This window comes from Heptranchias perlo, chromosome 25 (genome assembly GCF_035084215.1).
Source record: "Heptranchias perlo isolate sHepPer1 chromosome 25, sHepPer1.hap1, whole genome shotgun sequence".
In the NCBI taxonomy this organism is placed as follows: domain Eukaryota; kingdom Metazoa; phylum Chordata; class Chondrichthyes; order Hexanchiformes; family Hexanchidae; genus Heptranchias; species Heptranchias perlo.
In genome coordinates this window covers 27,158,834-27,186,305 of record NC_090349.1, presented here as the reverse complement: position 1 = coordinate 27,186,305, position 27,472 = coordinate 27,158,834, and the positions used below count along the sequence as shown (strand labels likewise).

General features: G+C 39.8%; 1 protein-coding gene across 2 annotated transcripts in view; it reads right to left on the bottom strand.

Moving 5' to 3' along the window:
- The window catches only part of cux2b (cut-like homeobox 2b), a 220,943-nt gene that overhangs the window by 86,664 nt on the left and 106,807 nt on the right, over positions 1-27,472 (bottom strand). For both annotated transcript variants that reach the window (XM_068005849.1, XM_068005850.1), the window contains exons 2-4: positions 23,840-23,950; positions 21,875-21,922; positions 3,298-3,376 (exon numbers count right to left, since the gene is read on the bottom strand). In XM_068005849.1, the coding sequence (XP_067861950.1) occupies positions 3,298-3,376; positions 21,875-21,922; positions 23,840-23,950 (238 nt within the window). The remainder of the gene's footprint in view (positions 1-3,297; positions 3,377-21,874; positions 21,923-23,839; positions 23,951-27,472) is intronic.

Sequence of the window (27,472 nt, the reverse complement as noted above, 5' to 3'; positions counted from 1 at the left end):
TAGAGAGAGGGGCGAGAGAGAGAGAGGGCGAGAGAGAGTGAGAGGGCGAGAGAGATTGAGAGGGCGAGAGAGAGTGAGAGGGCGAGAGAGAGTGAGAGCGAGAGAGAGAGAGAGCACGAGAGAGCGAAACAAGAGAGCGCGCGCGAGAGAGCGGAGAAAGATAGAGAGAGAAATCCTTGAACCGTTTCAGGTTCCCTTTTTCTACATCTTTAATAGGTCTGCATTTACTTCTACAAAAATAAAGAAATGCTCCCCAGATGAATTTCAGTAATTAATTCCAATCCACAATTTTACTGCACTAGTTTTCTAATGAACCTGTTTTCTAAATTACCTAGTTTTTCAGGAATCCTTTGCCACTGGATTTTTAATATATGAAATTGACCTAAAATAAAGAAGGACCACTGGAAACAAGATACCAGCCTTTCATGGAAATAGCATCAACATGATTACTGTGAACACTGCACAGAATGTACCTTAACAGAGCTAAGTTATCCCTCACCTCAGTAATCGTACATCATTGGAGATAAACACTAAAGCAATGCAGTGTCCAATATGTAGATTTATTCATAGTTGTAAATGACTACAGCTGTATTAAATTTTCATTTTATGGGATTATTATAAACTGGTCAGACTAGACATGAAATGCTAAGCTTTACCCATGTGTTCTGCTGTAAATTGAAATCACCAAAATTGAGAAAATTTTATTTCTTCTTGGGATTTTTGATCATTTTTCAACAGAGAGATTTACTTTTAAATATTGGGATTTTTAAAGCAAAGTGTATTCACATAACAAGCACCAAGACAAAAGGTAGTTTAAATGCGAATAGGCAGGTACTGAAGTTGTTTCTCTGAAGACCAAAGACAGCAAGCAATTAGTTAGCCTGTCTTTGTAATTAATAAACTCAGACCCACTTTGTTGGGAAGTCCTGAATGCTCTGCAGGTGTTGTTAGGAATAGGCTCTCCCTCCGGTTGTGGACAGCGGGAGATAAAATAGGGACAAAAACAGAAGACTGCTAGGCTGGGCTTTCACCCAGAGTCAGGAGAAGAGTATGCAGGAGGGTAGTGAGAAGTTATTTTGTTTAAGTCAAGCAAGATGAGCCACTGATGTGGGGAAGCACAGTGTGTTTATTATGCTATATTATGCAAAGACAAGCTGTACTGATTTAATTAAGCGAGGCTGATCATAACTGTTGCTTTGTATGCTCACTTGCGGTGAAATAAAAGTAGCATAACAATTCGTATCCGGCCTCGTCTTACCAAATGCTTTCTTGGTCTGCTTTCTCAAAGGCTGGAGAGTTATTTGTACAAGACACGAATATCCAGTTCAGTTCACAAGGGGGATCTATTCTTATACTCTTGGGGTAGATATTGGGCAGTAGAGGCATGGTTCTAAATGTAAGAATCTCAGACTACTTACAGGATTGAACAGCGCCATTGTACCCAACAGAATATGGAAGGCAAGATTCCAATTTGTAACAATGATTATTACCCACGGGTCGAATTAATCCAGAAGTATTAAGCTTTAAATATTATCTGTGCATTCTTTTGTAAATTTAATCACCAAAATTAAGAAAATGCTATATTGAATTTTGTATAGAGAGCAAAATACATATTTTCATATTTTTAATTCACTGTAAGGCTGTGGCCCAAGTTCCTATAAATGCCATCCTGTTTAAAAGTAGTCACTGGGCAATCAGAGGGCCACACTGGCAAAAATCACAGGAATTAAAATATTTTGCCTGCATCATGACTGGACAATGATTTTGTACTTCTACACTGTGAACAGAAATCCTTATATCTTACAGACGATTATTTTAAAAGAAAGGAGTTGCTGTATTACTGCTTGCAGAGTTCACACTGCTGTTTTTGCACGTTCCTTCCTATAGTTTCAAATGACAGCACAAAGTTTCCATTGGGTTTTAGTCCTCTATATTGATGGGTCATTCTTAACTTGAGTCCCTTCAGCAGACACCTGTCAACTTGAAAAATCCTTTTAAAAACCTTTTGTGGGACCTCAAAGAGACAGCATTCAGTTTTGATATCAGTTAATGCTGGAGGGCTTGCAAATACAAATGACAGGCATAAAAACAGGTACAAAGTGAATGATTCATAACATGTTTATAATGGAGAAATCTGCAGTCACGAACACACTCAGTAATTTACAGCCAGCAGTTCACTTATCACCTCTCCACAATGCTGACATTAATTATGGTTTTTGCACGTTTCACTAGTCTTTTTACTTTACTCCCACCTTTACGAACAATTTTAAAACGATTTAAGGTTTAATACTTTAATTACAGATGCGCAGACACACTGATCATATATTTGCTACATTAATAATCCTCCTTGCATTCTCTCAGAATGTGTTTTGATTTCAGCCTTAGTCAAAAAAAAGTCAGACTTTTCAAAGTGACAACAATGAATGGAAGTGCGTTAAAAATACAGGAGCGCTACAACATGTCAAGCAGCTGCCTCTGTGCGGCCTTGGAGAGTAATTACTCCCCGAGAGTGAGTTACAAGGCTGTGAAATAACATCCGGTTCTCGTGATGTCACACACTGTGAGGGCTTTGAACTCATTCCTTGATGATTCCCTGCTCCTCCCCCATATTATTCAACAAGTACACATTTAGCTTGCTTGTGGGAGGATTATTTTAGTGCCAGCTGCAGATGCTAACATGCTGCATGTCCTTGCCGTGTGAGGAGATTCATCAAAGGGTATTAACAACTTGCAACATTGATTAAAAAGAGCATTAAATGAGTTTTCTTGCACAGTCGTCTTCCAGAATAAATTCTGGAAAGCCAGTGTAAATTCTAAACGATAACATACACATACACAGAGTAAATCAAAGCCATTTCTGTTTCATCACATGACCAAGTTACTTGCAACTGAGAACTCCACCACCATTTTAAATTCAGTACGATTTTGTATTTCTCTCCTCAAACACTACTCAAGTTTGGAATAAACTGATTTGTTGCTAGTGATTTATAAGACTTGTGATGCTGGCGACTAAGGGCCACTCACTCTTTGGGCTCCATTACATGCTTCCTCACAACTTATGTTTTTATAAACCATTGCTCCTCTATAGATACACACACTATAATATTAAATGAATATCAATCTGTAATGCATTAAAAAACACAACAGCAAATTGCACTGAACAATATGCTTCAATGTTATGAGTTTAACATTCTGAGTTGAACACTGAATAATGCATAAAATTTGCTTCGCACAGACAATCTGCTATGTGAGAAGAGCTATTATTACAGATGGATCAATATCTAAATGTCTTCTTACCTGGCGCTTCTATTAATTGCTTGTAAACATTAAGAAAGGCAGCCTCAGCCTCCTTGCTTCTTTTACTAAGTGCTACCACCTGGAAAAAGAACAATTACTAAAGATTTATATCTTCAATCATTACGATGATTTACATTAGATCAGCAGTGACAGGCCCATTACTAGTTCAGTAAGTGCAGACCCAGGACCTGCACTTTCAAGTAAATAGGAGTAACAACAGCAGACTGATATCCAGTAACCACCTGATCAGAACATGAACAGCTAGAACTAGAAATCCAGCTGACCAGGTAACTCCAACCCAAACCATAGCATCCCCGTGAAGTTAATGTAGGAAGGAAACAAATAAAGGCACCAAGGACCATGTACAATTTGCACTGCTGTGGACTCCCCCCTCCCCCCACACACACATGAACCCACTCAAATTATTTCTGACTGAGCTGGATTAATCAAAGGACAAACTTCCAACAAAAGGAAAATCCATGAAAGTTACTCTGAATTCAACTAACAGAATTTACCAAGTAAAATTAGAACAATTCTTCTTAAATTGGGACAATGGGCATCTCGGAAAGGTTACTTACAAGCACTTGCAGACAGTCTGTGCTCTGCACAGTAACTCAATGAAAAATGAGTATAGCTGAGCTGTGTAACCTGGGGTTCTGATCGATCACCTGGAGGGACACTTTCATAGTGGTTCTGTACGTGTGATTACTGTTCCTTCAGTAAAAGCCTAGTACCAATTCAGGTCACTTATTTCTACCTGTCTAGTATGGTCCTCTAAGGTGTGACGGCCAATTCAAACTTTAACACAAAATAAGCATCTTAAAAATGAACAAAAATCTCATTTTCTGACCCAAATACTAGTTTTACAGATGCCCTGATTAAAAAGTTTATACGGGATTCTTTGGACATTGGCCTCAATGTTGAAACAAAGTCAGAAAATGCTGCACATACACAGCAGGTCCGTCAACATCTGTGAAGGAGAAAAGACAGGTTAACATTTCAGGTATAACCTTTTATCAACTGTTCTGACAAAAGGTTATACCCAGAACACAAATCTGTTTTTTCACAGGTGCTGAAAAACCTGGTGTGTATTTCCTGCATTTTCTGTTTTCATTTCAGATTTCCAGCATTTTTTTTCCTTTTTATTCATCATAATGTTGAATGTTTTTAAAAAGTTAAGCATCACCATATCTGGTAAAGAAATAAAACCCTGAGCCACAGCATACAAACTCCACATTTTAGAGAAACATCCCTATGTTATATGGAGCCAACACCTTAAATCAGGTACACAGAGGGTTGGCTCTCTGGCAACAATGAACCAAGTAGAAAGACTGCAGCCTGTTAAATGTATGTTGGCAAAAGGGTTTAAGTCTGAGTAAAAGGGAGTCTGTACGACATTAAGTGATCTATTGGTGCGTATGGCTGTCTGCTTGCTTTATGCAATCAATGACATTCTGAGCTTGAGGTACACATTTACCAAGTGTGGTTTAATAATATTAAAAATAAACAAAAATGAAATTCAAAAGCAACTTTGCAGGAGTCAGACCACAAGAGCTGTCAGGGAGGCAGCGATGGGTTAACTCCGATAAAGGTTAATGTTACCCATAGACTACCATTTTATTGATTGTATCCAGGAGTAAGATTTTAAAAATTTAAGCTTTGTTTTCGTACGCCAAAATAATGAACTGTGTAGAACACACAAATCAATGAAACACACAATTATTATCTGTAGGGAATGGCAAGGACTTAACTGAACTCCATAACATTGAGGAACTGTTCCAAGCAGAATGAGGACAGCCACAGATTACAGCCTCTCACACAATGCGTACGTCTGCTTATCATTTCAAATTTAAAAAGCTGTCCATTAAACAGCTCCCTGACACGCTAACAACAAATCGCAAATGTATTAATAGTATGCAATTTCTAACATTTTCCTCTTATATGAGTGCAGTTAACTCATTGGCAACCTGATTTCTGTCAGAGTATTGCACAGTCAATGGACCTAGTACATTAAAGGCAGGTGTTTACCAAGTTTAAAAAAAAATGTCTGGCAGCTTTCCTTCCTCCCTCTCAAAAAAAACCCCAAAAGGTCCACTTGTGGCTTCCTACGGCGCAAATCGATTTATAACTGACACCTAAGTTTTTACTAAGGAGTAATATAACGAGCAATTATTTAAATAGGTTAATCTGGAATTTATATGATAGAAAATGCTGTTTTACAATTGAATGTGGACTTTTGGAACAGTATCACATCTGGACATAGCTCCTCATACAGCAGAAAACCCTGTGAAATGAAAGATGTTTGAGGAATAGATAACTTGGCGACAGATCTCACTAATATTCCAACACGTCGTACAACGGAGCATGATACTGCAATTTCCCACGCAAGCAGAGACCAGGCACTCCCTCAAAAGATGGTGTGGGGTGGAAATAGTGACTGGTTATAGAGCAGCATTGGCACAAACCTGCAGACTGATCTCCTGCCTACCTGCTCAGAGAATGGTGCATAGTACGAGAGAAAAAATAATGAAGAGCTCACCTGACATCTACACACAGACATTTTCCAGTGGCTGGTGGGGGGGTTGGGGGGGGGGGGGGGGGAAGTCCCTGAATAACAACCAAAATTAAGAACCCTGGCTGAATTTTGTCCTCACTAGCCCAAGTGCACCTCCTCCACCATGTGGGTTGAGATCAGCTAACTCAGCAGAGACCAGGCATCAAATATGGAGCCTGTAGAGCTCAGCGACACCACAGTGGAAGACACATATGAGCTCTGAGGAATACAGCATTGTGAAAGGTTTCATACCATCTCACAATGACGGCTGGGGAGGCAGGGGACAGTTGCAACAACTTGGAACATGCGAAGCTATTACTATCCACAACATCAAGATACAGAAGCTATGAAGGAAAGATGAAGCTCAGGAGTACTGAGCACCTTTGATCTTAGTGCGATAGAGGGCTGGGCTGCCACCACCATCTACTACTCTGGGATAATACTCTCATAAGACAGCCGCAGGTTAATTGACTTCAACGTGAAAGTCTTGTCTAGTTTAGCGAACAATTACCACAGAATCTGGTGCGCAAGCCGCTCTTCCGTGTGGATTTTATAGTTAGTAACTCTGATGGTGTGCCTCGTGCACCCAGGTGATATTCCGATTCTTGCCAAGCTGCCGCAAGGCTTTGTTTTTGAACCCACGGTCAGTACGGCCTAGTGAAAAGAAATTAATTCTTACAATACACTGCCTTCAGCTTATTTCATTCAGAAGTAAAATAAACGTTTGGTGAACCCTCAGTTGGGAGGTTACGGATAACTGAGGTAGAAATCAAAACAATGAATACTATTGGTTATCCACACATGCTTAATGTATGGTGTTAATGCTCATTTCAAGCCCAGGAACAGGATAATTGATTGTACTGTAAACTGCACTTAATCATCACTTATGGAAGCACTGCACAAACTTATTTATAAGCTGCTTTTATATTCACTAGGTTTTTGATTCCCATTTTGAGAGAACAACCCCTACGTGCTCTCCCTTTTACATTCTGCATTAGGAGCCCCTCTGTTGGGACACGGAGCTCTCCTGTATAATAATGGAGGCCTAGAGTGCAAACAAGCGGGACTGGCTCCCTTCATTTATTTTACAATAAGAGGTGGCATTAACCTGATGGCAGATTCAGTCGTCAGCTGCACTCCCGCAGAGTAAAAGTGCCTATAAGCTAACCCAGAGGAGGTCACGAGATGGAATACGCTGCAAGAGATTAGCACACTTCTGTAAAAAAAACCATCAAAACTCACTCACATTCTTATGAAAGAATTCCTGTAACACACCGTTTACAGGGAGATATCCAGCATAAGCCTCTTCATCACCACAGAAACGGTCCAATGGCTTTCAACCTGCCCTCCATCTGATAGGATAGTGAACCGTCCGAAATCTCGGGAAATGTCTGAGCACCACGAATAAATGGCAATAAGCTCCAGCTAAACAAATGTTACACTACATTTTGTCTGTATATGTTCACTTCAACCCCTTGTGCCCACTGAAGCCCTTGGTTTCAATGGAGCTTTAGAACAAGCACCTGCCAACATCGCCAGGCCATAACAGGATATCCTATTATCACTTGGCTGCTGCCCAAACAACTGAAACCCATTTTACACGAGATCCCTCTACTTGCGAGAAGATCGTTCTCTGCAGGCCTCTCTGACCTTAATTGGAAGAAGAATACCGATCCTGGATCCCAGAGGTAAGCAAAGGTTGACAAACAAATATAGAATGCGTAATTGTGTTGCAAAAATCTCATCACTAATTAGAAGTAAAACCTGTCCTGTGGCTCATGACAAATGTCATCCCAGAATCCTGTCACAATTAATACAGGAGATGCAGCACCTTTTCGTGCAGGCATACGTTGGGCATATTTCAAAATTTACATAGATGTACAGCTTTTCCTCAATGTGTTAAGATTTCTAACAATGCCCCTTATGTTTACATAAAAATCTATCTTGTAGATGTCAAATCTTAATAAAAGACCCTGACACAGAAAAAAAAAATGAGTTTGTTATATTTAAAAAGTACTCATATTAATCAAAGCTACAACATAAGTGACTGAGGCAACGTGCATGAAGCTTTCCTTCCTTTCCTTTGCTCTTTTACCATTCAACAATAGGGAACAAATTTTAGGAGCTTAAAAAAAAAAATCATATCCAGCATTTTCAGTCAAAGTGAAGCCTGAATAATATAACTGGGGGCTGAGGGGTTTTAATTCCTCTTTTCCCGGTGCTTATTGACTGACACAACTTAACAATACTAAGGAAAAACAAAATGCAAAGTCAAGCTTTCATTCTTTTTCTTAAAAGGAATAGGGTCCATGACCAAGTACCATGATCAGTAATCACTTTGAAACCGTTTTCATACAGGTTTTTAATGACAAAAAAACTTCAACTCCAGGTTTGTCAAACAGCCAATTATCTTCAAAAATGTTATATCTATGTAACTAGAGGATCAGTTTTTCAACAGTACTTATCTTACATACTTTCCAGGTCCCTTCCCTATCACCTATCTTCTCTCAAATCTGGTGATTCGAAATACAGTACTATTCCACAGCTCCCAGGCACCCTTGGGAAGCTCACCCAAGTGACTATTCATGTGTGAGCTTGGAGAGAGTGTCAACGGGCTACCCGACTCCATTAAACCCATGTGGCTTTAACCTAATGAACCTTCAAGTTGAAAAACTAGGGTTCTTTATCTGATTTTTGAACATGAAATCCAATTTTTAGTGATAAATTACAGATTATTTACTAATTATATACAAGAAGGAAGCAAGCGTAACACATTTAGGGGGACAGAGATTTGAAAATGGGCACCAGACGAAATCCTGAATCATTGATTTCGGCCTTAAAGTAATTCTTGAAATCTAATCTGCGATATGTAGATCATGTTCGGACATCGGACCCAGTTTTATATTGTTTATATCTCAGTGTTAAAGTGTATTACATAGCAGAGCAGAAATCCTCTATGCAAAGGTATATACATACTTTCTGGCAGCAGTGCATTGGCCAGATTGGAAGTGGCAAATTTAAATGATGGAAGAGGAGTTTGGCCCTTACCAACTCTGAGCATTTTTGCTGCCATTACAAATATATTGTTCAGGGCACAATGCCACTATTTCAGAAAAAAAGACACTTTTGGTCCTCAAATTAGTTCCATCAGAGAAGGGAGATATACATAGCCTGTTAGAAGTTACTTAACCTTACATCGCCCTCCACCACTTCAATACAAAAGGCCTAATTTGGGAGTAGCTGCATTACAGCCCAATTTAAATAATAATGCAAAAGACTTTTTTTTAAAAAAAGACGCATTATGCTCTGTAAATGGCAACACAAAAAGCTGGAAGTAAAATCAGGGCCATTTCATTCAAATGCCAAAATATTGCTTCCAGATCCATCGTGATGCTAACACAATTTAGGAAACATTGGGCCTGAGATTTCTGTTGTATTGACTGTAGCAAAAAAGGAGATTCAAGTTTAAAAGTGGCAAAATTTCACTCTTTACTCATATCTGTTCTTTCACTACAATTTGCAAAATTAGGAGTTTCAGTCCTAGTATTCTTTTAACCCAACTTTTACCACAAGGTAACTGCACTCCTGCCAAAAGTACCTTTTTTTAAACTCACTAAGCAATTCCTATCATTATAAAGTTATCTTGTAACTTGTAGGGTATTTCTGTGCAAACATCGCATCGTTTAAATATGAAAAGTATTTTAAGTGATTCACTATTAACATTTGATTTCCAATAATTCTAAGCTAAAGCCAAGCTGGTGATGGGTGAAAAAAGATAAAGATATTCCAGAGACAGTACTTCTACCTTCAAATAGAATTACAGAAGTAATATTTAGCTATGAGGGTTAGTCCACTTCAACCAGGAAAAAAAATCTCCCAAATGAATGCTTAACTATCAGCAGGACAACACTGATAGGCAGTTGCTTTCTGGCAGCTCCCCTAAACCATCATCCCTGGCACCATATGAAAAAGCAGTGGATCTATTGAAAATCCCAGCCACTTAGATTGGCAGAACTGTAATTAGTAATTATGTAATCATGAATTATAATTACTACAACTGGTGATTATGCAATTATCAGTTAAATTACTGACTTCTAACCTTGACATTCTGGCAGCTGAAGGAATCGCTCCAGTCAAACACAAACTCTCAGAGAAGCATCAAGCCCCTGTCATCCAGACAATAGCGAGAGGTCATTTGTAATTCACAGACCACCTCAACAAATTGCTTTCCACCTTTTATAGCACTTAGAATGAAGGCTACACTGCACCAGAACACTGAAGAAAACCAGCAGCCCTCGCCACTGCTGCTGAAGCACGGAGCTCCAGTCATGTTCCCCAATTTCAGAAAATTACATATGTTTCCGCTCCAGAATCAGAGACACATTTCGTGTCAAACAAACCATTTCAGGAGGAACAGAGAAGAAATGCCATTACTATTAAACAGCTTTAATAACCATTAAATCCTCCAACAGCTTGCAACATGCCAAGTAATAGATATTATTTATTGATGTATCATTAATTTTTGTGTTCCTAATATGCTGTACAATGAGTCAAGGTGAAAAAACACAGCTGTGCTGAAAACACTCTCGGTGATGGATTGCACTCATACACTTGGGCTTTTCAAGGCTGGTGTCTTTCCAGCAAAGCAATTATCATTGTAGAATGCATAATAGCCTAATTAATTACCTTTGTCAGTTCGAGCCATGTGTCATTATTACCATGCGTCACAGCAACTTCACAATCATTTCTAAATGAAAATAGGTTATTAAGTTCTGTTTTAATAGCTAGTAAAAATCTGAATTGGCACGTAAACTGCACCATAGAAAAGATGCAAAGGCTTTGCACAACATGCAGAATCAAATGTGGTACATTCAGGATCATCATTACAGATGGCAATATCTTCCTCACATAAATGACTTTAAAAAATTATTTTTTTCCAAGAGGGATCACCCTACTGATAAGACTATCCTTAAGCATTCATCTATCTGTACCATACAGGATGTTTGCACTGGTTAGAAATTCCGGACACTAAATTATCATCTGGAAAATGTAAGTGACAGATTAAATAATACTGGTTCAGCAAAGTTTCAGCTAAATTATTTTTATGATTCCTCACGTATGGAGGAAAGGTACAGGTACAGACTATTGAATACAGGTTTATCACAAAATGTTCATTTGCATAATTTATTCAGGTGTAGGGGCTGGGTGATCAAGAAGGCCAACGGAATGTTGGCTTTTATTGCTAGGGGGATAGAATATGAAAACAGGGAGGTATTGCTGCAGTTATATAAGGTATTGGTGAGACCGCACCTGGAATATCGCATACAGTTTTGATCTCCATACTTAAGAAAAGACATACTTGCTCTCGAAGCAGTACAAAGAAGGTTCACTCGGTTAATCCCGGGGATGAGGGGGCGGACATATGAGGAGAGGTTGAGTAGATTGGGACTCTACTCATTGGAGTTCAGAAGAATGAGAGGCGATCTTATTGAAACATATAAGATTGTGAAGGGGCTTCATCGGGTGGATGCGGTGAGGATGTTCCCAAGGATGGGTGAAACTAGAACTAGGGGGCATAATCTTAGAATAAAAGGGCTGCTCTTTCAAAACTGAGATGAGGAGAAACTTCTTCACTCAGAGGGTAGTAGGTCTGTGGAATTTGCAGCTAAGCAGCTAAGGCAACTTCCATCCCAACAGTCTGGACTGGATTCAGACACAGGTCCAAAAGGTGTGGCACCAATTCCTATGTTGACCATATTTTCAAGATGGCAGACCAAATGTAGAGAGGTGAAAGGTATTTTACATAAAGACACAGAAGACACGAAAGAACTTCTAGACTGAAAGCACATTCTATTGTGTTGTATATGATTATTTTCATTCTGAACAGAATAATCAATAGGAAGCTATAAATACAGAATTTACTACACTGAGTGGGACTTACAAACTTCATTCATGTCCATGGGTTCTGATAAGTTACTCTTCTCCCATACTCATGGGAGGAACTCCACATTCAGGAATTTACATTTTGTTGGCAGACAATGTCCATTTTTATGAATGTCAACATATGAACAGTGGATATTTGGAAAAAAACACTTCTAAAGTTGAAACATTAAATAGCACTGCACACGGTGCACCCATTTAGCTACATTATGTAAAACCCATCAATTAGCTCAGTGTCTGTAGTGGTATAATCAGCTTTTCAAATACTAAGGAACACCCAGCTCCACACACCTACATTATGTTGTGGAGATGCCGGTGATGGACTGGGGTTGACAATTGTAAACAATTTTACAACACCAAGTTATAGTCCAGCAATTTTATTTTAAATTCACAAGCTTTCGGAGATTTCCTCCTTCCTCAGGCAAATGTGTTGTGATATTATGTTGTGATAGACCGGCAGGCATAATAACAATTAGATTAGGTTACACCATTGTGAGCATTATCTGGGGGTTGGGGGGTGGGGGGTGCTAGCTTCGTATTTGGATTTGAATTTCAGCTCTGGTCAAATGATTTTGATGGTGTCAGAAGTCTTCTGGAATGCTTATATTTTGTGTTAAAAGAAAAGCTAAATCTAGGACAAGGGTATTCGTTACATAGCCAACTGCAAATATTACAGCTCTTTGACTGTTAGTGATTCAGTCCTGTGGTTCCCACTCCATCGCTGGAGATGGGTCCAGGCATTCTGGTCGTAAACGATCCGAGTCCCCGATACGAAGATCTACCAACTCTCACAATTGGTGGGAGCCTCATAAGGTAGATCACAACCTACCCTCCCGCCTGCAATGTACGGCTTAATGGTTTTAATTTGCTTTCTCTGTAGGTTAAAAAGGGGCAGTCACTAGTGCTATGACTTCTGGGTAAGCTTCATCTCCATAGTGTTTCTTTTCTTTCCCAGTGGCAGAAAGCAAAAAAATAGTGGCAATCAAACTCACACGAGAATCAAAATGGAAAAGAGGAAAAAGTAGGGAAACATAAAGGGAGAGAAAGTGGCCAGAAAGAGGAAGAAAAGAGAAAAGACACAAAAACAAAGGTAGGCAGAAAGAGGATAGCTAGACTCAGAGAAAGAAACAGATAGGCTAAACAGAAAAAGACAAAACACACTGATAGAGAGGGAGAAAGAGAGAGAAAGCAGGAGACAGAGAGAGAGAATATAGAGAGAGGGAGTACACGGAGAAAGAACAGTGTGAGAGAACAGAGAGAGAAAACATGAAAAATGACAGAGAAAAAGTAAAAGGACTAAAGGACTTCTAAAATATCAAGAGAAAAAAGGAGCCACACTTTCTTATAGAGTTATAGAGTTATACAGCACGGATAGAGGCCCTTCGGCCCATCGTGTCCGCGCCGGCCATCAAGCCCTGTCTAATCTAATCTCATATTCCAGCATTTGGTCCGTAGCCTTGTATGCTATGGCATTTCAAGTGCTCATCCAAATGCTTCTTGAATGTTGTGAGGGTTCCTGCCTCCACAACCCTTTCAGGCAGTGAGTTCCAGACTCCAACCACCCTCTGGGTGAAAAAGTTCTTTCTCAAATCCCCTCTAAACCTCCCGCCTTTTACCTTGAATCTATGCCCCCTTGTTATAGAACCCTCAACGAAGGGAAAAAGCTCCTTAGTATCCATCTACTTAGATCATTGTGAAGCTGAAGACAGAACTCTGCACTTGGTACTCACGCAAACAAGAAACATGGCTCCTGGGCTTGCCACCACCATTGTGATTTCAAATGATCAGAAACAGCTGGCGATGTAGTCAGTTCTTCTCAATTATTAAAACTTGAATGTTGAACAGCAGGACCCTGGAGTTTATTTTATATTTCAAAGCTCACCTTTTTGACAGGGCCTCTCAGCAGCAACTTCCCCACTACAACTAATTCCTATTTTTTTCTAGTGTGACACCACTTCTGCCAGGTGATTTATGATGTGGCGATTGGCTGAAAGTACTTCCTATAGTTATTAGGAGACCCAACTTGGTTGCTGTAAGGATAATTAAAGGGCATCATTGACTCAAAGCAGTCACATCAGAAGTAATCGGACAGCAAAGTAGGATTAAAGAACAGGCTGGTCTTTTTTGCAACCTGTGGGAAAGATGCAGTTCGCCACTTTTAACCATGTTTATGTTTTTTGCAAGAGGCAGCAATGAAATGCAACTGGCTTGCAACAGAAAATCTCTGATTAAACCAATATTGATACCCCCAGCCTGGCTTCAGACTCTCCAAGTACTCTCTCAGCTTCCCCGAGGGCTTATTTGGTGGTCCTTTTGCGTGCCAGTGCTTGGGATTGTGGCTTTTGACCAAAAGTTAGTGAAGACTCCTGGTCTGGGGTGGGAGGGGGTTGACTCGAGTACTTATCAAAATACTCCATTCACCAGACTTTTCTTTGGCATCTAAAAAAGGCACACGAGCTGGGTGCTCTGTATCTCTAACCAGCCTGGTGTTCGGATCCCGCAGCTCTCAGACTGGTCCAAAGATGTAGCCCTGGCTGTTTCCTATGAAGCCATTTCATTCACTCCTGTCAGCACTGTCACCAAAGTGACACAGCAGGAAAGGAGATCTAACTCGACTGTCTCCATGCAGGTAATAAAATTGATTTTGTTTTTATAAAAACAAAGAGAAGCTTGGTGAATACAGTAATTTTTTTCTAGATAAAGAGCAAGTATTTTGAACAAGTACTCTCTCTTTTTATATAGAAAAATACTAGTCTTAACTTCCCCTTCAAGTCTGCTGCTGTTCTGAATTTGCAACATTGCAGTTGTTGAAAAATCACAATTGTAGCATAAGGTTTGAAGACGTGAACCGTCCACTGACCGCTCGTCCACTGACAGCCAAAACAAAATGGCAACTCATAGTGATCATTTGTATTTGGCATTGGCACTTTGGGATGAAAGACGTCAACGTGGGCCTCTGTGTTGCCACAGGCACCTTGTTTATACTAAAGCACTGCTACTGGTTGGCTGTCTCTGGCAGTAGCTCGACATTACAAATTCTGCATTAACACGAGACGTTAAAGGCACTAAATGCACATTCTTTGAGAGCATCTGTCTTCATGCCTGTAGAAAGGACCAGGATTTTAATTTCAGTACTGTGGGGCTTAATGCATGACTCACAAACTCAGTGTCAAGTATGGCAATTTTCTGAAATGTGTATTTTTCTGGTTTCAGAAATTCAGCCCCTTGAGGTGCGGTCATGAAATTCTCGATAGCCAAGACACGCACAATCCAACAACTACCAGAACAACAGTAAAAAAACCACCATCACAAATCTCAAGAATGGACAGAAAGAAAAAATCCTCACAGCCTGCTAGAGGTTTCTATGAAAATTTTATATATTTTTTTAAAAAGTTAACAGCTTCTAAAAAGTTGACCTAAATATGTCTGCCATAATTTGGGAAGAATGAAAGGAAACCTCATAAATAATGTAAATTTGATTACAAACCAGGACATTTGCCAACATAATAATGTAAAACAAGATCTCCAGCACGTCTTATTTGCTGTGACCAAATGTTAAAACCTGGCACAATTCCCATGCCTAATGATGCCACCAGAAACAAGTCACACATTATATTATGTCTGCTTGGAGTGCAGAGTTAAGGAGTTTCAGATGAACAACTAAGGTCGAAGTCACCTGTGGAGGCTCCTATTACCTATATCTAAGATACTGAACACAAAAATGGTTAGTGATTTAAACGGGAACCATCTTCACAATGAATTGTTTGAAAACAAATGAGAATATTTTTTGCCAAATGCAGAGCAATGTGAAACAAATCACTGCATGTGACAGTGTGATCAAAATGATACACTGTTTTTCTACAACAACTTGCATTTATATAGCGCCTTTAATGTAGTAAAAGGTTCCAAAGTGCTTCACAGAAGTGTAATCAGACAAATATGAGTCAAAGAACGAGATATTAGAAGAGGAGTCTAAAAGCTTGGTCAAAGCTTGGGTTTTAAAGAGGGTCTTAAAGGGGGAGTGGGTGGTGGAGTTGCAGAGGCTTTACAGAAAGAATTCCAGAGAGTGTGGGGCTTAGACAGTTGAAGGTATGGCCACCAATGGTGGAGTGAAGGAAATGGGGGACACACGAGACCACAGTCGGAGAAATGCAGAGTTCTCAGTGGGGTTGTAGAGCTAGAGGAGGTTACAGAGATAGGGAGGCAAGAGATCTAAACACATGGATGAAAATTTTAAATGTGTGGTGTTGGGGGACCGGGAGCTAATTTAGGTCAGCAAGGACAGGGCAAGGATGGGTGAGCAAAACTTGGTGGGATAGGTTATAAGCAGTGGAGTTTTGGATGAGCTTGTTTGTAGAGGGTGGAGGATGGAGAGAATTGGAATAGTCGAGTCTAGAGGTGATAAAGGCATAGATAAGGGTTTCAGCAACAGACGAGCTGTGGAGGGCAGAGACGGGCGATGTGGTGAGGTGGAAATTGGTGGTCTTTGTGATGGAGAGGACGTGGAGTTAGAATTTCAGCTCAGGGTCAAATAGGACACCAAGGTTATGAACAGTCTGGTTCAGCCTCAGGCAGTGGCCAGGGAGGGGGGTGGAATCGGCGGAGAAGATACAGAGTTTGTGGCAAAGACCAAAGATGATGGCTTCAGTCTTCCTAATTTTTAACTGGAGGAGATTGTGGCTCATCCAGGACTACATCCCAAACAAAAAGATCCGACAAACTGTGCTCCTTTACCTACCAGAACAGTCAGTTTGCTGGTATAGCTAAACACTTATGGCAAATCCCTTCCCTCCTTCCATCTGTGCTGGGCTCAGTCACTCCAAGTTCATTTTGGGAAACTTTGCCCATTCAACATAGACACAAGAAACCTGCGGGGTTGGCAGATGCTGCAAAGAGCCTCATTCCCCTCCTCAATCACTACATTCTACCCCTCAGAATCGTACCTAGATAACAAGTTACCTGTGTGCCGCAGTGTGTTATGGTTTTACAAATAAGCAGATCCCTCAGCACAGGAGTCTGGGAAGCTAGTGGAGAAAATGTTTGCTCTGGGAGGGGACAATCAGTTCAAAAAAGTTCAAAGGGTAATGTGAGTGCTTCTATCCCGGGGGCAGAACATATTTATTCTTCCCTTGCAAGTGTACAGGAAACTGTTATTGAGGTCTCCCCATCCTCATGTCATTCACATCCTGTTTGCACATTTTACATTTGTCCTGCAGTTGTGTGTGCTGGAAAATGAGCCCACCCATTCACTTCTGACTTTGGGCCCTTTTTATACTTAAGGCGAGTTACTATTTCAGTGCAAATTTCCAGAAGAACATTCCTGCACCGCTCTCCCTAACCCCCCCCACCTCCCCGTTTCCATCCAGCACCATTTTCCATCAGGCACTGGGCAGTTGGTGAAACCAATGACAGCTCATTAAAACCATCTGAAAAAGTGGGTCTTTCCTACTGTCAAAACAAGGTAGGTCAATGAGTTTACATTATTGACTGCAGCCGACATCAACATATATTTATCTTCAGATGCCGTTTTTAGGTGTAAAAGAATCTTTAGAGGCAGAGAGGAAAACTGGACCTTAAAAGCTCTATTATTAAAAGTGGAAAATGTGAATTGATATTTAAACAAAACCCATCCATAAACAGAGTATAGTTAATGTTACTTTGAATGTCAGCTGGCTCCTCAATTCAATACACATTTCAAAAGATAAATTTATCGTAGAGTGGTGTTTATGTTTTATCCACAATTACATTTTTAGATTTGTTAGTTTTGAATTATTAGTTTGAATATGACTAAGTGAAGTTTATCGTATTGGTAACAATTTCCTCTCTCCATTAGATTAATGGTAAACCCAGTTAAAATAAGAGCTTCATATGAAACAAAACTGCAATCTACTTCAGATCATCATCACATCGAACTGGTTCTCTGCACCAACTGACCACAGCTAAAATACTCACGAGATCCAGACAAATTAATACAATCAACTTCACTTTCCCTTTTAAACAGTAATGTAGTAGAAAGCAAGTTTGAAATTAATGACTACAATAAATTACGGTAATTGATTGTAGTTTGTCCTTTTGAAGTCTGCTCAGCTTAATTTTACCTTTTTCTATTAATAATGAGTTTTTTATTTTGTTGCTCTGGGGTTAATGATGCGTGGCTGTAATAACTATCAACTGAGTGGTGGAAATGCTTCATCAAACCCCGTGTGTGCTCGCTGCTGTATGGCATTTACCGGTCAACCTAAAAGGGAAGTAGCAAGTGCTTTAATAAGCACATAAGAAGTAAAAAGGATGGGCAAAGAAGGACTGGGACCACAGAGACAATGGTTTGAGGGAATGGCAGAGATGCTGAATAAGTATTTTGCCTCAGTTTTTACAGAGAAAAGTGAGAGTGGGACTGTAGGAATGCCTGAGGAGGATGTGAAAGAGCCACTGCTGGTGATGAATATTCAAAGGAAAAACTAATTATAAAATCAAAAAAAAATTATGAAACTTAATGGGAAGAAGAGTCAAAGAGTCACCAGTCCCAGATTGCGGAGGGAGATTGGGGGTGGGTGGGAGGAGGAGATAACAGTAGCATAAAGCTTAATTTTTAAAAAAATCTTTGGAAACAGAAAGTGTGTCAAAAGGCCTGATGGGTGACAGATGTTACGCCCCCATCCAAGAAACAGGAAAAGGATTAACCAGAAAATTATAGGCTGACTTCGGTGGTGGACAAACTTCTGGAGTCCATACTGCAGGATGAAATTAGTGAACACTTAGAAAAGCACGGGCTAATCAGGCACAGTCGGAATGAATTTGCCAAAGGCAAGTGGTGTTCGATTAATTTGATTTTTTTTTTGAAAGAATTACGCAAATAAAAAGGGAAGGGAAGGGAAGGGATGTTGTGCATATGAATTTTCAGAAGGCATCTGACAAGGTGCCACATAAGAGACTTGTTTCAAAAATAAAAGACACATCGTATTTAAAGGAAATGGATAGAGATATGGCGGGAGGACAGAAAGCAAATATAGGAGCAAACTGATGTATTTTGGATGGTTGAGTTATGGGCAGTGTTGTGCCCTAAGTGTCTGTGCTAAGAACTCTTTTCCATTTGTATAAATAATTTTGACAGGGATGATATTGAAGTTTGTTGAAATACCAAATTAAGGGGGATTGCAACTGTGTGGAGGAATTCAGGAGGACAAATAGGTTGATGCAGTGAGCAGACAGGTGACAGATGCTGCTCAATGCAGAGAACTGTGAAGTAATACATTTTGGGGAGAAGCAGAGTGGTGAAGGGAAGTATACCCTAAACTGAAGAATCTTAATTGAATGGAATAAGAGGGCGATTAATTGGTGCAGGTACATAGATCTTAAAAAGTGGGAATGCAGGTTAATAAAGAGCCCATAAAAAAAAGCAAATGGGATTTTGAATTTTATATGTAAAAGCACCGAATATAAAAGCAAGGAGATGATGTTGAATTGGTACAAGGCATTGGTTAGGCCACAATTGAGATATCATGTGCAGTTCTAGGTACCTATTATTGAAAGAAATACTAAAGCCATGGTAAGACTACAGTGAAGTTTCATTAGAATGATACCAGAAATGAGAGACTATGGTTATGAACAGAACAGAAAAGTTTATGAGGGACCTAATAGAGGTTTTCAAAATTATAAAAGGTCTTGAGGCTTGGCAAATCAGTAACAAGGGACATAAACTTGATCATCAGTAGAATTTCTTTTAAAATTCAGGTTATTAGTGGTTATTGAGAGGGAGATTAAAACATCCTTTTAAGGGGAATAGGACAGGTATTTGAAAAGAAAAATATGAAAATTATACAGAGAAAGGGCAGGGAAATGGGACTGGATTAAATAGCTCCAGTTGAAAAGCACAGGCACAATGTACCTAATGGCCTCCTTCTGTGCTGCAAATTCTATGATTTGATACAGGAACTAACGTCACACAGCAACAAATCTGAGTTGCAGCAGCTGTGCCACAGAGTGAGAGGAAGCAACCCCAATCTCCCACACCCAATCTTAGTTATGCTATTGTGGAGAGGCGTGGAGTGAAAGCCAGGCTGTGTATCCCTTCCCCCCAATCTGAGGGGCAGAGCGCAGAGAAAGTCAGCCCAAGCCATTCTTGTGGGGCTGTTGATGGCTTTTGAGTCAGAACTGTATCAAATGTTAATATGACAGCATATCTTTATTAAAGATATTTATCCTTTCAATAAGGATGTCATGTGGAGACCCCAGAAAAAGATAAGAAAAATTAGCACACCAATATATTTACTGTATGAACCAATAAAGGCTGTTTGCAGGAAGGGACCAGAATCCACAGACGAGACACCATATTAATGCAACACTGTGTCCTTGCATTATAGAGTGACTACTGGAGTTCAGTAACACGTTAATCACTGCAATCCTTAGGTGCCATTGCTTCCCAAATGCAATTCATAATCACAAATATAAACATCATTCTGCTTACAGAACAAGTTACCAAAGACCAAGAACTTCTTCAGAGTAACTTGTTGCATTCAGCAAAAAGGTCAAACTTCTAAAACTGCAATTTCCTTACATATGACCAGCCTAACCACGAGGCACAGTCCTGATAGTGGTTTATGGTGTGGGGACAAGTAATCCAGAGGTGGAGAATTCATATTATACCACGACAACGTGTGAAACTGAATTCAATAATCTAGTCATTTGTGAGCTAGCACCGGGGGGGGCGGGGGGTGGGGGGAACGGAGGGGGAATGACCAGTCTAACCAGTGGCAAGGTTAAAGTGTACAATAACATGTACATAAAAATAAGGGGCAGACCGTAAGATGCAAGACAACAGCTTTCCAACCCTAGCAGCTGGATTTCCTTTCATCATTAACAGATCGAAATTCAACAGAGAAAGAACAGAATTGCTACTTAGCTTAGAAATGTTGTAAATGACTCTTGGCGAAGCAGTAACCTCAGAGGCTGACTTTATTTTTAAATAAGATGCACGGGAGACTAGCTATACTCTGGGAATATTAGAGCCGATTGTTCCTGTTATGTTGGGCATGTACTTTTGTGAAAAAATGCACCTTCTGCAATTTGTCCCTCTGTCAGCGATTGCACTGGAGCTTAAAAAAAACATTCCACCTGGAAGTATTTTTAAAGGGCCACTCTGTCTTCATGAAAAAGTGTGCAACAATTTTATTTGATTTGGGGAGAAAGGAAAAGAACAAGCTCTTTCTCTTTTCATCAGTGTAGTCACGTACAAGTGATGAGACAATATGCATTGGCAAACAAATAATAACAGTATTGTGATAAAAAGCTAGGACGGATGCCGAAAGAAGTGGGGCTGGAAGGGATTAGTGGGTTGAGTGTGGTGGTTCTTTAAAGAGGCACATCTTCATGAAAGAAAATAATCATATTTCAAACATTTGGATTAGTAATTTTTTTTCCCATAAACTTATTTTTGAATTAGCAATAGCTACAACATGCAAGGAAAAAAGACAAAAACCAAATAAAGTAAAATATTTAAGAAAATTAGGTGGACGTCACATAGAACAGGAACATTGCTGGTTTGTTACAGTAAAAACACCAGAAGCAAGAATAAGCCAATCAACAGTAACAAATGTAAACTAAGCTAGAGGTTGAGTGGCTCACAAGGGCTAAGTCAAGGAGTGTCAGAGGAGAGAGCGAGTCATGAAATTTATGAGGAAGAGTCTTAGATATGATCTTAAGAGCTTTGAAGGATCAGTCTAACAAAAGGAATAAGTATCTAGGACAGATAAGGGGCTGTCATGCCGATAGGAGGATGAAAATATAAGAGGAAAAGATAGGACCAGCAAGGGGAGTGTTTGGGTGGATTAAGGGTCCTGCCTCCATAGTGAGATGAAAGGAGGGCTCATTCCCCTTAAAAGCAACTTTATTTTGTTGAGTATATATCATGGGACAATATGTACAAATGTATATTGTCCCCTGTCAAACGCTTACATTTGACAAAAATAAACTTTAAAAAAGGCTTATTGGAATAATTTCACCCTACCATGTCCAAGCAGGCCTTCCCTTAAAGGAGTGAAATCTATTTTGTTACTGTGAACATTTTAAATATTTGAAAAAACTTACCTCAGCCTGAAAGCTCTTTAGGAGAGGTGCCACCATTTCTCTAATCTCCTGAAATGAAGTACAGTTTAAAAATTAAACTTGCAACAATGCTATCTGCATAAATCCACACTTACAATTTAGACATATTGGACCCAATTTTCCACCAAATACATCGGGCTAACAATGAAATTATTTTCTGAAGTGCAAAATTTCAGGCCTGTGCTGAAAACAGCATTCTAGCTATCCTTCAAGTACTGGGTTAGCTAAAAAGAGGAGACAGGCCAAATGACTTGATGCCATCTGATTTTTGTCTTAATTGCAGAAAAAAGTGCCATGGGAGTACTGCTACAGGTACTGCTAACACCTTCTCTCTTAATAGAGCTCATGTGAACTGGCATTAAAAGTCATCCATTCCAAAGACTATGACAGCAAGCCTGCACATGGCCTTTCTCCTCATTTTATTGAAAACCTCACCTTTCAAGGTATCATCAACTGTTGTGCAGCCTCACCAGAAAAAAATAGGATTAAACTGAACCCACCCAAAAATGTAAATTAACTTATTTATCCCAACACTCACCATTCTTTTCAGGATGTTAACAAAGTAATGGAGGGGACAAGGGTTTGGGTTGTCAGCACAAGCTTCCCCAAAGTCTCAGTTGGTAAAGACAATTGTAACTGAGCCATATAGACCAGAAGATCCCAGTTCGATTCCCTGTTAACTGATCCCAGCCAGGGTGGCGGTAGGACGACTATAATTGGCCTTAGTTCCCAAAGCCAAAAGGAGAATATGCTAGGGGTCCTGATCACTGTTCAGTGGTCCTTACTAGAAAGTGTCCATCAACTCTGATGTGATGCCCTATCAGTCAGATAGACTGCCTGCCTATGCTCGGATATGAAGAGTTGTTACTTGGACAATGTACCGAATAGTCTCCTACACCTTTGGGATTGTACCCCAGCAGGAGTCAGGTCTGTTAGGAGAGGAAGAAAGAGAAAGAAAATTAACAAAAAGAAGCGACAATTTGAAAATAGCTCAATTGGTTCAAGAAAATGAAGCTTTGAAGTAGTGGTCACCAATTGTTGCTGCAGAAATCACAATAACAGTCAGGGAAGCAAAATTAAGACCAACAGACAAGAGTCAGGATCACGGAGGTAAGGTAACTGAACAAATCTAGGCCAAGTGACACAGAATGGAACTCTAACACGAAATCTTCAGCTGAACAAATCCAGGTCTGAGCCATCATTACTCCATTGCAACACTAAATTGGATACCTTCAAGAATCCAATTTAAAAATTTTGTGAAAAATATAGATACTACTGATCCACAATAACAGTGCCATGGGCAGGTGAGCTTAACACTGGACAAAAGACATTTTTTTTTAAATGAAGGTTAATTTTTTAAGTCCTTTTTCCCGTCTCATTAATTTTCTCCCCTCCCTTCCTTTCTTTCTTTCCTGAAGACAGGGTACAGCTCCACTGATGTTACATACCCTCTAGCACCCACCAAAGTGGTCAGTTTTCGTGTGGGAGCCTTGGCAGTGAGTGTTGGCGGCTATTTGACTGAGTGGGATGGGGGGGCGGCTTTACAGCCAAACTTGATCATCTTCTCACCCGATGTCCACATACACAGCAATCAGAAGTGAAAAAGTTGGCCGATTTTCCCCTCATAACCCAGGAGTAGTGAGGCTAACTGTTGACCAACCGTTGCCCCAACAGAGATCTGCATTAATTGGGGATCAAATCTAAGACCTTCCTGCCTGCATAGCTCGGCTACTCACTGAATAAATTCAACAAACCACTTGGGGAGCAGATTCCCAATTTTTTTTTAAAAAAAAGGAAAACCAAGGCTGATTGACCAGGAGACTTACTCCAGTCAACTTCAGAAATTTTCAAAACATATAGTTAAAACTGAAGTTCCCATTCCGTTTTAGTCTTATTGATAATATAAAGGATTAGCTAGTGAAATAAAGCAGGAGTTGCATGCTGTACCTCTGGTACATTTCTTTTGAATTCTCGACTCAGTTCTATTAGATGCTTGTGAGATTGTTCGCTCTCCTCCTGTCGAGCTGCTAGCTCCGAAGCTACCGAGTTCAGCTCCTTCTGCGGACGAGATAAGAGAGATGGCAAGTTATTATCGAGGAGGTCAAAAGTCTGCTTAAAAGTTTATCACAAGCCAAGTTGGAACCGCTGCCTAAAGTGAGCTGCCAAGAAGGATTAGTCGCAGAACGAGTGTACGAGCCACAAGTCAATGAAAGGCTTTTAGATAATCAGATATTTTAGATAATCGATCTTCACCTGCAGAGGTCTTCCACTATTCGAAATTACCAAAGGTTAAAAGGGATTCAAAGATTAAAGTAAATTGAAGTCAATGAAGCCAGGCTCAGTGTTACTTTTAGGTATAAAATATCAGATATAAAAAGCGTTCCCAAATATGACTTTCTAAACAAACGTACTGCCTTTTTCAGCTTGCTCGATGGGTCAAGGTGATTAAATCCATAAGTAAAGGTTCAATCCTCGATCTGTGCTGAGTTAGCTGATCTCAGGTGGGGCAGTGGTACAGGCTCTACTATTGGCCTCAGTGCGCCTGGGCTAGGGAGAAGAAAATCAATCAGAGTTCCCGCTTCAGATTGAAATTCAGTGACCCTGTTGGAAGCGTGAAGGTGAGGAGAGGATAGGAACAGGCTTGACTGTTTGAAAACCTGCCGATACTCACCATCAAGGCTCATGCATGAAGATTGGCCACTTGGGTAAGGTACCACAGGGCAACTAGCGCCCATGGAACTGTACCTCAGCAAAAAATCAACACTTTCAGGAGAAACAGAGAGAGGGAAGGAAATTGGTGCAAGGCAGTAAAGGGGGGGGGGGGGGGGGAGGAAAGAGGAGGGAATAAAAAAAAACAAAAGCACAGAAACCCACTAATATATATATATTTTTAAAAATTCAGGTGAAAATAGTTCATAAATTTCAACTTCACACAATTTGGAAGTGTCATGGGTTTTGTTGTGTACATCATATTAAAGCATATTGATATTACACTGAAAAGTATTTATAAAACATATGAAAATGTTCTGTTATCATTTGCATCAATTGCTAAGCACAGTAGGATCAGGAATTATATGACAGACTGGATAGTTCAAACCACAGAAACGAAGTGAATTTCAAATTTAACAAGGGAGTCAATCATAAGAAATAGCATTTTATGTACCCAACAGAAATTTAACAGTTGTAAAATACAGTAGTTCAATTTTCTGTAAATTGCTTTAAAACGTGAAGGTAAAACATCCTCATGTTTCTGTTGCTTTAGGAACTATATTAAAAATGTCATTCTTATTATGTCAGTTTTTCACAATTGAGCTCGTTTCTTTTGAAGTCTCAATTGTCAACTGCTTTTCTACATGATTAAGTTTCTTTTCCATATTTCATCTAGGAAGTGGCAAGTAATAAATTTATCAATAAAGTTATATTGACAACTGACCCAAATGTAGGCAATGGTCATAGCAATATTCAATAGTTCCTGTTAATTCTGATGTGAACATTCTGAGAAACATACAATTCAAAATGTAACACTTAAAATCTGTAAACATTCAATTAAAAAAAAATCAGTGAAAAGAATCAGTTTTATGATATTAGTCTTCCAGTTACAATTCAGCAGCGTTTTGCAGTAATCTGTTTAGATGAGAAAATGCTAAAATCAGCATTATTCAGTTAAACAGGAAGTACGTTAGCTTTTATGGATGTATTATACACAACGCTGGATGGGAGAATTTTTTTTTTAAAAGATACAATATTCAGATTACCTACTACATGTGAAGCCGTTTCCTGCAAACATCAATACTCCTGAAACACAGCGTGACAGGAAAGTTTTAAGCCTGTTCAATATACGCCATGGCAACATCGCACACCATGCATCTATTAAGCCACGTATGAAGTTACAAGGTGTGAAATGAATTCAACTATAGATAATTACTAGCAGGAAATCAGATGATTAAAAAGAATTAATGAGTAAACTGTATCAAGATGTAAGCTTGGAAGATTAAAAATTAAAATCAGCATTGAGTGAGCTACATCAAAAGAAAATCCTTCAGGGGCTCGCCCAATGGCTCAATGACTTTATCCAGTGAATAGCTGACCAGGAAGTCCCAGGTTTGATCCCTGCACAATGTTGAGTTTGCTGATCTCAGCCAGAGTGGTAAGGCCCTACAATTGATCTTAGTATCCCTGGCATGGACAGCTGAGGGGGAAAAAGAATCAGTTCACTCCTTCTCGTCATTATGCAGCAAGCCCTGTTGGAAGTACACACATGAATATCAGGTAAGGACAAGACTGGACTTGGCTACTATGTCCCCCATGATGGAATAGTCTACCAGCAATCATAATTAAGACTCACACGTGACAAATGGGCACTTGGATGATAGGTACTCATAAACCATAACTCAGCAAGAAGTTAATGCCTTCAGAAGAGGGGAGGGGAGAATGAGAGCTCTCTTAATGAAGAACAGTACTCTCCCTCTTAAGGCAAGTTCTTTGACTCACGGGGTGGCTGCACAGAGATCCTCTCAGCAAGTCTAAACAATGCCGTTTGCTCTTGCTGAAAATAAATGGTAACCCATTCACAGCCCCACATTCTTTCTTTTTGTGCTGCAACTAATTGCAATCAGCAGCAGATATCTGACACAGTGACAGCATCAGCAAAATTGTTGCTGAGAGCACAGAATCTTTGTCTAAAAATAATCAGACATTCCGTGCACTGCTGTTTGTTATAATGGTAATCGATGCTGGAGGCTTTGGATTCCATCAATTTATAGATCTCCACTATTCTGCCTAGTGATTGTGTTCTGCACATGCTGCCAAGGCAGCGCAGGGCACTGTATGATTAAGATAAGCCCAGATTCTATTCAGACATTCCTTATCAGCTCTGCTTCTCTGCAATGCAAAGATGGCTTGAACACCTAAAGATTAGTTCACCAGCTACGATGTCAAATTTAAGGGTATTGATCAATAAATCAAATCACACAAAATCAATCAGCCAAGCCTAGCAAATGCATTATTGCTGCTTTCCAAAGGCGGCAGCCGACGCACGGATTCCATCTAGCTGCATTTCCTGGCGCACTGCCAGCCACTCGTCCGTCTAATAGACTCCACAGTAGACGAACACAAACCCAGCAGAACAGCAATAAATTTCTCATCAAATAGCAGATACAGACATGAGATGAACATCTGTTCTGCCCTGACAAAGCTCTTGTGCTCGTCTGAAATAAATGGTGTCTGCAAACTGTGTCTGACAGACCACCCCAAAGGCAGCCTCACCTCGACCAAAGCAGCATGTAGGAATATTTTGTCAGTTATTTCAATCAGTTAATTTAAACTGACTTCACACTTCTTCCTTCCAAAGTGGAGTCAAATTTAAACAGTAGCCAGATCTAGACGGTCAATAAACAGACCATCTAGGGAACCTGTACTACTCAGGCAACCTACACAGACCTTCTTATTTTTCCCATCGAACAGTGATGACTTAAAAAAAATACTGTAATGTGCTTAGCAATAAAACCCAACTGCACGACAAAAGATTCTGAACAAATTGCTTCTCACTAGGAATGGACTTGATTGATGAAAGGACCTGTT